The sequence below is a fragment of the Salvia hispanica genome, chromosome 2 (assembly GCF_029641045.1).
Source record: "Salvia hispanica isolate PSC_SH4W2 chromosome 2, Shi_PSC_v1, whole genome shotgun sequence".
In the NCBI taxonomy this organism is placed as follows: domain Eukaryota; kingdom Viridiplantae; phylum Streptophyta; class Magnoliopsida; order Lamiales; family Lamiaceae; genus Salvia; species Salvia hispanica.
Window position 1 is genome coordinate 56,426,242 of NC_142693.1, and position 11,086 is coordinate 56,437,327.

General features: G+C 40.9%; 2 protein-coding genes across 6 annotated transcripts; one reads left to right on the top strand and one right to left on the bottom strand.

Annotated features, from left to right (window-relative positions):
* Window positions 1-1,881: 1,881 nt before the first annotated feature.
* On the bottom strand, window positions 1,882-10,860 carry LOC125209854 (Ubiquitin carboxyl-terminal hydrolase family protein). 2 transcript variants are annotated; one of them, XR_016135200.1, is made up of 4 exons: window positions 10,844-10,859; window positions 10,495-10,572; window positions 2,315-3,681; window positions 1,882-2,232 (listed from the first exon to the last, which is right to left on the bottom strand). XR_016135200.1 is itself a non-coding variant. In XM_089064075.1 (3 exons), exon 3 carries the CDS (start codon window positions 3,665-3,667, stop codon window positions 2,420-2,422), a length of 1,248 nt encoding a protein of 415 aa, XP_088920201.1. In that variant the 5' UTR covers window positions 3,668-3,681; window positions 10,495-10,572; window positions 10,844-10,860; the 3' UTR covers window positions 1,882-2,419. The 2 variants fall into 2 exon arrangements, 1 of the variants encoding a protein (XP_088920201.1); XM_089064075.1 differs by having other exon boundaries at window positions 1,882-3,681; window positions 10,844-10,860.
* Window positions 3,972-5,746, top strand: LOC125209864 (uncharacterized). 4 transcript variants are annotated; one of them, XM_048109444.2, is made up of 4 exons: window positions 3,972-4,090; window positions 4,279-4,329; window positions 4,410-4,759; window positions 4,827-5,746. In XM_048109444.2, exon 4 carries the CDS (start codon window positions 4,848-4,850, stop codon window positions 5,442-5,444), a length of 597 nt encoding a protein of 198 aa, XP_047965401.1. In that variant the 5' UTR covers window positions 3,972-4,090; window positions 4,279-4,329; window positions 4,410-4,759; window positions 4,827-4,847; the 3' UTR covers window positions 5,445-5,746. The 4 variants fall into 4 exon arrangements, with proteins under 4 accessions (XP_047965401.1, XP_088919498.1, XP_088919496.1 ...); XM_089063372.1 differs by having other exon boundaries at window positions 4,279-4,759; XM_089063370.1 differs by lacking the exon at window positions 3,972-4,090 and having other exon boundaries at window positions 4,122-4,329.
* Window positions 10,861-11,086: the final 226 nt, after the last annotated feature.

Below are 11,086 nucleotides of genomic sequence, written 5' to 3' on the forward strand. Positions count from 1 at the left end.
GCACATGTGTGGTGTTCGTGTGCGTGTGTTGTGTGTGTAGAACACTCATGCGTGACACGATTTAATGGTGAATTTGGAGTTGTTATTCGAATAAAAATGATATGCTAATCGTACCTTGATTTTGGATGAGAATATTAAAGATTTATCGATGGGAAAAAGGGAAACGTGGGAACATGCATGATTTGAAATCAATGTTCGAATCTGATTTGTGATACACCTAATTTAAAGGTGATACTTCGCGCTCTCAGCGTGATAAACGAGGAGAAGAGAATACTTTCGAGCTAAGCCGACGAGGTGGGCTTTCTTTTAAAAATAAGGACATTGTCCTAAACTGATATTGATGAGAATGAGATATGTGTTATCACGCCTTGATTTGTTTTGTCGTGCCTATCCCTCGTGGCTATGCCACTATTGATTTAATCGAATTCGGATCCTTGTAGAGCCGCAAACTCTACTTGGGTTAGTGTACACCAATGTTAGACCGAGTGTCAGCGTACGGGTTGGCCGGTCTAGTGACCTGGATTGCGGCCGCATTTCTTGTCATGTAGAATGAGGATATGGTAAACGTCGATGTGAAAAATGGTTGCGCGACCGTGATATTTGATAAAGAATATATTGTGGTGCCTCGGGCCTTTCTAAAGATAAAACCCCGATGGACACTTAAAAATAGCATGATAACTATTTTTGTGATAAAACTGTTTTCGGCAATGAGTCCACTGAGTATGATTATAGTACTCAGCCCTGCATGTGTTTTCCCTATGTGCAGGTTGAGCGGTGACGAGCGGGCGGCGGTGTTGAGTAGGAAATAATAACATGATCTGTTGGAACTTTAAGTGTCGTTGTGTCTCCATACATAGCTTCACTTCTCTCTTGGTCGCTTCCGCTATATTATGAAAACTTGTGATCTATTGGTTGGGTTTAAATTCTTTTATTTCGTGGGAATATTTTGGATATGGAACAGTTGGAATTATTTTGGAAACTTTGATAAGCATTTATTGCGATAGCCTTTTTGTTGAATTCATTTACTAAGGCATTATTCTTCTTCTATTTAATTGTTCATTAAATGCTCTGGTAAATTGCCTTTAAATGAGACCCTAGTCTACGATCTTTGTTGCGCATTTAAGCCTCCTAGATAGCGAACGCCATTATTATTGTACCCTAGAATGGCGGGTCGTTACAAGAAATTTAGAGAGAGAGAAAACTCGTAATACAAGTGGTGCAAATGAAAATGAAACTAAAATCGCGTATATATAGTGTTTCAAACAAATTCAAAAAATAAAAAATAAAAAAATTGCGCTAGCCGATCGCGAGCCTGCAATGGCGGCCAGCGCATCGGCCAACGCTCGCAAATCGGCGTGCGCTCGCCTATTTTCTTGCCGAAAAGGCGTTGGCCGATTCCAATGGTTCGGCTAGCCGACCAGCTAGCGACGCGAATCGGCTAGCCGGTGCGCTAGCCGCCATTGTGGATGCTCTTAGGTTGATGTGTAATGTTTAATGACCATCATATATCATTTAATAAGGAGTAATAAGCATTAGTAATTAAAACTTATTTAAAGGTAATTACTATAATTTATTACTATCATTTAGTTATGGTTTAACAAATGGGAATACACACAAGTTTGTGAAAAAATTTAATGCAAGATTGCATCCATAAAAGATTTTAGAATGTGAGATTGTAAACAAAAACTTTCATGAGTTCATCTCACATTCAAAAATTATAAGACATGGAGTACATATTACTCTTATATGATATATATTTATACAAAAGAGAGTTACCCTGTGATTTTGCAAGTGTAGGTTTTACCAATTCACAAGGCCTAACTCCAACAGCAAGTGTGTTAGTGTTTAACAAAATAATATTTCAAGCAACGAAATCAAATATAAACAACAAACTAACTAATGCTACTATACAATATTGCTGATGAAATCAAGTTCAGTACACTAATAAATTATCTGTGACTGGTCCTGAATGCTCGAACCCATCGTCTGTGTGAAGAAATGAGCCATTTCTACAGAACAAACCTATCTAGCAGCTACATGGAACATTTCCAAATCTATCGTACAGTGACACAGATATACAAAGGATCAACATAACCCTTCTCTTGCCATTTTCAGGAAGTTGCATAGTGTTATCTTGGGGAGCTCTGACAACGGTGACTGCTTCTTCTTTATCATGGTTGTCTTCATGGGTGGGGCCTTTTGACCGTGCAACTGTTAGACGAGGTTGTAAAACTGCGGGAAAGCATTCGTGTGAGGTAGATTTCTACAGAAATAATCAGAACCGTACGAAACTGGATGTGCAGGCAAACATTACCTCCGGTTGCAATCGACATGCCACAAATAAAGATCAATTCTGGACGCAAGTGAACACGTCCCTCTGGTGGTAGATTTTCCTACTCGCTAATTTCTCCGGACTTCATTATTCTGTATTCTGCTCATCACATTTGAGTTCTTTATTCCTAGCGGACAAGATTTCCATATCCTTCCCAACACTTTCTCTGCGCATTCTCAATTTCTCAGCCCGCTCCCGCCACCCCACTTCCAGCATTTCAACAAACTTGTTCTTTATCACACACAGAGGATCGAGATCAACCAGCTCCTCACCCTTATACGCTTCCCTCAACATTGCTGTCTGAATCCCACCCTTCAAAGACATATAGAAAATCCCCGAATGTCTTGTAAACACACTCGTGAAACCATTAGAATACCTAAAATCCTCACAAAACTTGCCTAGGATGGGCACTGGCACTCTCTTATAAATTGACAAAGAGAGCAGCTCATGGAAAACCCCCACCATCCTCTTCTCCATTTCTGGTGAAGCAGGATCCAAATGAGACACATCCTCATATGGAGAAATGTAAGGCAGCTCCAGCCAGTCCCTAACCCACTCCCTCATCTCCTTCTTGAAAAAGAACCCCGGTGGAAGCTTCCACTCGAATGCAGGCCTCACATTGATCCCCATCAACCTCGACTCCTCCTCTGCTCGCCTCTCAATAACAGACTTACCAAACTCCTCATTACTAGAAACCAATTCAAGGTATGACTTTCCCTGTCCCGGTAATCCATGCAACCTAAAATACTCTGGATGCGCAGACACTATTCTCACTAGAAAATCATTGGGGAAACCAAATTCCCTCTTCACCTCAACCAATTTATCAACACTAACTACTCTATTCTTCGCCATCATGAGCAATTTACACAATTTCGCTACTATAAGCGGCTCATTATCGCTGTAAATTGATTTCTCCTCTTCCAAAAACCGATTCAGTCTATCGCTGGGACGGACAAACGGAACCAGGTCAGATTTGGGCCTAATCCTGTCCTTATATATATCAAACAAGCCCGGATTTTGGGAAAGAAATTCTTCAAGTTTAATGGGCAAACGAAGCCGCTCGCGGCGTTTAGCTAAGTACCGGAGCGGGATTACCTGACCAGGTTCGTTTAGGACTTCGCGGACGACCCGGTAGCAGAGTCGCCATTTTTTGTCATTCTCGATTGCTTGATCGAGCTTCGGATCCTTTCGCCATACCACTTTTAGGTTTGACATTGAAGCATTGAATTGGAGGATGTGGTAGAGAGAAGGAATACTCGGATTGTGGGCTCGAAACATGGGTAATTGTCTTGATTTTGATAGCATTTTAGGGGTAATCTTTAAGAGAGTATTCATACTGATATCGTCACCTATAAGGGTGCGGGTGGTAGGCTGAAAACTTATTTTCATGACTCTATAGATATTGGGCTTTTCCCATGTGCATATACAATTGTTTAGGCTGTTTGGTAGGGCAAAGAAAAAGTATGCAGCCCATTGTGTTGCGTTTGGTTCAGCCCATGAATCCTTGAAAATGTGGCAGAAATGACTAAAACACCCTTCACCCCTTTGATTCTTATCACCGATCGATTTCAGTCGTACTTCCTATTTAGCGAAATGGCGCTAAAGCCAAATCTACTTCCCGCCACAATGAAGCTCTTACTTTACCCCCTTAAATAGGGCAGAATAGTTTTTATTGTTAAAGGAACAAATCGTCTACGCACACGGCAACCACCGGCGATCGGGAGACGACGGCGCACGACGACAAACAGCTGCAACAAGGTGAGTTCTTCATCGACAATCTGTTATCGATTAATGCTTTAGTCAGTCACGATTTGTATGATTTGTTTATGACAAATGTGCATGATTGGAATTGTATGGTAGATGTCATTAGTGGTTATGATAAACCTAATGTGGTTATTTGCAAAAATTGAGTTTAATTTTTCGTTAAAGTATGTGTTCTGCCGCAGACATGGCTTCAAAGGGAAAGACACCGGTTACGTACAAAGGGAGTCCGTCAGGTGTTGAACCGATTCTTTAACCCAATCGTTGATTTGTGTTGTGTGCGACTGTTTAATCCCTAGTTTGCCTTTGGCTGTAGGCGTTGGAGGTCCTACTGGGAGTGTTAAGCCTGAACGTACGCGGCGTTCTTGGACAAAGCGCGAAGAAGAGGTTCTGATAATTGCACTACATGACATTGTTGCAGGTGGGTGGGTGGAAGGCAGACAATGGCTTCCGCCCTGGGCACTCGAAAATGATCTATGGCGTGCTTAAACGCGAGATCCCTAATACCCAGTTGAAAGTGGCACCGCATATCAACTCGGAGATCAGCACCTGGAAGCGAGATTACCACTCGTTGTCACTAATGCTTAACCGTAGCGGGATCGGTTTCAACTCGGAGGCGGGCACAGAATTGAGTGTAACGACGAACAATGGTCACAAATTGTGAAGGTATGGATGTGTGCGCCGCGTCACCATTATACCCATTATATTATGTAATGTTTACACTTTGTTCCAGGCCGACAACCATGCCAAACACATGCGCTACAAATCATGGCCTTACTATGCAGATTGGCAGCGTATATTCGGCAAGGATCGAGCCGATGGTGTCCGTGCAGAGGAAGTGTCTGAGGCCGATGAAGTTCTTCACGCCCCCGACGCATCGGTAGCTGATGAATCACAGCCCAATCTGAGTCAATACCATCTGGACGACTTCTTCACTGAGGAGCAGATCCAAGAGGGACTCCATTACGAGGGGACCGGGTTTGCTACGCCTGTGGAGAGTGACACCAAAAGTGTACCCAGTCCAGGGGGTCCTAAGAAAGCAAGCCGTAAGCGCAAGCCCGAAGAAGTTATGGAATCGATGTTGGATGCAATGACAAAGATGAATGACAACACTAACGAACGCCTTCAGATACTGTCCACGCGCATCGGATACGACTTCGACTTGAGTGCTAAACGTGTTGAAGTCGCTAGCATGCTGGACGGCATCCCAGAAATTACCAAGAAACAGAAGTTCATGGCGTGCGACATCCTTGTGAAGGAGCCCGAGCGTCTGGACCTATTCACCGGCTTCTCCATTGTTGACAAAGCCGACTACATTCTCCACATACTGGAGGAGAAACGGGCGATGTAGTAGGCTGCAAGTGGTGGGTTATGGCGATGCTTTTTTGTGATGCAATTTCTTCTGTTTAAGCGTGTACGTCGGACGCTTAATTAGTAGTAATGTGGGATGCATAAGTAGTAGTAATGTGGGGTTGTCCTAAGTTTTTGTGGCATTCATGCGTAAGTAATAGTTATGCCCCTGACTATGTGGTACGTGGCAACTAATGTAGTATTATCGTTGCCCTTGACTTTTGTAAAGTGAATTTGCATCGTTGTGTAGCCTTTATTGGACCGAATGAATCTGAAATGGGTATTAATTGCTATGGCAATTCATTATTATTCAAGTGTGAGTTATGTGTTTATTCCTCTGACTCATGATCCCACTCATTTTGTATGGAAAAGACATGATTCCATAGTTACAGACATTCTGCAAAAGAACAAAAATAATGAAATTCCACTTACATCATTGAGAAAGTGCAAGAGGCCCCATAAATTCTAATTATCTTATTCTTTTTTTTTCAGAATAATAATGATAATAGAGAATCAATATTTCTTTGAACTCCCATTACAAGTGGATATCATCCATATGTATTTATTCATAATTTGATCATTACTATAGTTTTTGTTTTAATCGTGCATGCATGATGCATAGAATGTGAGAACTAAGATCCCTCAAAATAATTTCATTAACGTGGTTATAATTATATATTCATCATGCATAAATATAGACTATCACGAGAAAGAGTAATTTAGAATGTAATGAATTTTTTAGATAAAAGATTAATGTAATTGACGAGAAATGAGAATTTGAGTAGACACCACTATTGCAAGTTTATTTATCAGTCTTCTCGTGCCTTGATTTTTCAGCCTTTTCTTGCCTTGATCTGCAGATCTACGCTCCAATGGAGGATGAAAGAATTATAGATGGAATATGGTATGAAAGAAATATAGAGAGGGAGAGGATTGGAGGATCTGAGATAAATATTATGAATTAGTTTATGGGGTATATATAGGTTTGAAAAAGGTTTATAATTGGTAAAAAGTATCTTCCAAGTAATAGGAAAGATGGTAATTTCGAATCCTTCAATTAATAGGAGAGATTTGGTATCACATAGCAACAATTTCTTTCCTTTCTTCTATTTCCGTCAATTTCCGCCAGATTTGACTGCATTGCGCGATGTTCGTAAAATGATCATAACTTTCACCACAGAACTCTGATTTAGATGTTCAAGGTACCCACGCGGAGCTCTTTCGAAGACGAAGAGAATGGTATATAGTAGGCACTGATTGGACTTGAAACTCGTTGGCAGAATGGGCTCGAACAGAGGCTGTTGCACTTTGGCCTTTTTGCACCTTTTTTATTTTATCTTTTTCTATTATTTTTCAACAAACACTTTAAAATACCAAAATGTATAATATATATACAATTTAAGAACATAATTTGCATGATTGTATTTAAAACGTGTCAAATCTAGGCTTTAAAAACATGCAAATTCCGTGTTTATCATTAATAGCACCTTCACCATAAGAGATGACGTCTATATAATCATGTCTCTATATGCCCAACAAATATGTAAAATTTGACACTATTTTCTCCTCACTAAACCCTACACGACGTATATATGAAATTGTCCAACTTGTCTAAATATTTTTAAATTATTACCAAATTCTAGTTTTTCATATTAATTTTAAAATTTATATAAACTATTGATTTTTTATGGTTTACAATCAATCAAATTTTGGCATTGATATGATTTGATATGTTACTTAAGTGATATTACTAGACATTAACCAAAGCGTTGTACCGAAACAATGCTGGATTATATAATTTCAACTATTGTACTCCCTCCAATCTAGATCAGAAAAATCAGGGGAAAAAAAATCAGAAAGGATTTCTAATAGAAGATCAGAGAGGATTGCTTACAATTCCTTTCTAACAGTAGATCAGAGAGGAATGCTTACAAAATCAGAAAAAAAAAGTTCAATAGATCAATATGTGTTAATCTACCTTAACCAACAATTTCTAACAGTAGCATAAATAAAAGGATTTTAACCAATGCCAATGTCATAGGGCGTTTAATACACATGACAGAAGGATTAAAATAGGAGTATGATGTAATTCATTCACAGAGTTCAAAGACGGACCCCTCACACGCACTTACAATTCATCTACCGGTTGTTCCACATGTAGTTTGCTAGATCAACACGCTTCTGATTCCAGCCGGGTGTAGCTTCGACTGTATCCACGAATTGAATTTCAGATGGGAGTTCTTGTTGTGCCCCTATAGGTTCCCCCTCTCCGTCATCGTGACCGTTCTGCAGCTCAACTTCAATGGGATCTACCTGCATCTCCCCTCTCACATAATTGTGCAGCAGAAAGCAACACATAATCAATCGGGTTTGGGCCTCGATCGGGTAGAAACTAGCGCTACGCAATATACCCCACCGCATCTTCAAAATGGCAAATGCACGCTCGATTATATTACGAGCCATCGTATGACGCATGTTAAACAGTTCCTTGGGTGAGTTCGGTCTCTGATTGGTGGGGCCCCATTCCTTCAAATGGTAGCGCACCCCCTTAAAGGGGGTTAGGAAACCTTCACTGTTGGCGTAGCTGTTGTCACACAAGTAGTACGAACCTAAGCCAATTAGACACCAATTAGTGGAGTAGCTATAGAAGATGATCCTGACCGAGACAAAACAAGCCAATATGTGGAGCACATGCACATGCGCATACCTTTGGGAACTTTTAGACCGTTGGATCGAGATATAGCATCTCGGAGTACCCTTCCATCAGCCACCGATCCCTCCCACCCGGGGAGTATGTAGACAAACCTGAGTAACCGGTCGCACACAGCAAGAGTGTTCGTTGAGATTTCACCTTTCCTATTCCTGTAACGAGGAGCATCAGCTGCACAAACACGGACATTAATGTACGTCCCGTCCAATGCACCAAGGCAACCCTGTGTTAAATACAAACATTAATTTATGTAGGACATTGTCGAATAGTGATCATAGTCAAAGATGTAACTACCTTAAACCATTTCCACCTTGGGTCGTCACAGTTGTCATCCACCGGAGACGGTTCCACGAAGAGGCCTTTGTGCAGATGAATAACTGCTCGCATGACGTTGTGCACATAATGACTAACAGTTTGCTTGGACTGAATGAATCTGAAGCCAACTATACGCGTTTTTGTGTGGTGAGCCAATGTGCAAAGGAACATCGCCACCTGCTCCTCCACACGAACATACCTTTGGTCAACCAAACCACACCTATCACGGAGTATGCGACACAAACGGCCGAATGCATTGCGATCCATCCGGAGATTGTTTATGCAGTCAACGTCGGTGAGGGCAGTAAGGCGGTTCATATGTCTAACTTGCGCAGGCATCTTGTCTGTCATGCTATACGAGACACGATTCCGAGCATCGCGGTTATGGTCCGAACTAGCATCATTGCCTCTCACCAAGCTGTTAACCATATTCAACATTGCGAAGCAGTTTTGTTGATGGTCTCGGACAATGTCCTCGATCATCAGGACCGCGACTTCCATCTCCTCACGCCTTTTTTGCCTTCCGTCTTCCATCCTGCTCAACGGGTCGGCATAACAACGACGAAATTAATGGATGCATACAAAGAGGGGAGGGGCAGGTTGTGCACAATATTAACAGCAACAAGGGACCTTATATATCACAATACCAGAGGAATACTAACCACAATGAACACATTATGATAGGAACCACCAATCGGCACAATTGGTGCTGCAACTTTGAAGTGGTGTTGGACTTAAGGCAAACAAACATGTAATTAAGTCAACCAAACTCCAGTAGGTATAATTGATTATCTGGCTATCTCTACAGACCCCCTATTTTAAACAAATTGCCCAAATTGAAGAATTTACAGGCTTCCCTTTGTCGAATTACACCAACAATTTGAGGAAACAAAATCAATTACTCATGCGTACAGACCCTTATTTCAAACAAATCGCCCAAATTGAAGAATCTACAGACTTCCCTTTGTCAAATTACACCAACAATTTGAGGAAACAAAATTAATTGCTCATACCCAGTAGATCGAAAGCTTGAATCGATGAATTCGAACAAACCTGTGGTGGAATTGAATTCCAACTTGTTCGCCGGTCGGAGTTTGAGGAGAAAACTAGGTCGGCGCCGTCAATGGGAGAAGAGCACACGCCAAGATGGTGACCGGAGGGAGCTTTGGCGTCGGTCGTTTGAATATTCCCGAGGGTATAAATGGCCTAACACAGCTCTTTCAGCGCACAAATGATAACTGAGAAACTAATATCTCGCCTCCAGCCTGATAGAGTTAACATGAATTGGGTGAAAATAGTAGATGAGGGAGTGAAACCCGGCTGCAGTTTACCGGGTCGGGAGAATGGTTTCGGGCGTACCAAACGGTGGAAACGATTTTGCTACAGTGGTATTTCAGGCGATTTCAGGGCTATCACCCAAGCCCTAAAAAGGAAATAGAGATGTGAATAAAATTAGCAGGCGCCAGGCGGAACAGAAACTGCAGTTAGATTTTTGTATTTTCTAAACCAGCAGAGCAAAATCAAATTATGATGAAAAATTATTTTCATCTCAAATTATCTTCTGGTACAGCACACACGACTCTCATACTGATATAATGCCTTGCTTCAGAGAATATGCATCTCAATACGGCTATGAAGAGTTCAGAAATGTGTGTCCTTTTTCCTTATATTAAGGCATTTTATCATTGTTTATTTTGGTTTGAGTAAGCATATTGTAGTATTATTCACAATTTAGTTTGATGAATCAAACCATGACTCAGACACCAAGTACTGACTACAAACCATTGGATAGTTGTAACCTCATTCTAGCAACCTTTCCCTTTGCAAGTCAGAAACTATAGTTACTTCAAATCATACATATAAGACCTACAATTGATCATATTGACATCTTAACACCAAAAGCTGGCAGGTTCACTTGAAACGCCCAAATAGTACTCATTCCGAAACAATCCAGTTGAAGGAAAATCAACCAAAATCCAGGAACAAAAGTAAATCTATAATTTAAAAAGGACAGAAAATGACAAACCGATTAGAGTGCCGTGCACAAGGGTGCCATTTATTTAGCTCAATCGACACGGTCTCGTTGTTTAATTACATCAAATACCTGCTCGAATTACAAAAATAAGTCATTCATTAACCGTAACTCGACCGTAAACAAACATATCAAAGCGTCATTTCGGTACTGGAAAACGAAAAATCGAGGGAACAAATCATCTCCAACCATGCTCCAAAACCCGTCGCAAATCCCCCAATTTTTGCGTTTTTGAACAGTGATACACACACAACACATTTTTTGTATATTGCATCCAAGGTCAATCCTTTCTGGATATTGAAAAGTGGGGAAGGAAGGGAGGAAGAAAATTTCTGAAATTCACCTGGAGGGCTGGAAGAAGACAAATTGTCGAAGAAGAAGAAGGAAGAGCAGATTGAGGCGCGCTCTCTCTGTGCTAATTTTATTACTCCGTTTTTAGGTTACTACTAGTATATCCTCAGCGGGTTGCGCGGCTGACAAAATTCGAACCAAATCCTATGATCCGAGCGAGGTGTGAATGAAGAAAATTATTTAACAATATTTTAAGGCTATATACTTAATATTATAAGTACTACTATATTACTTG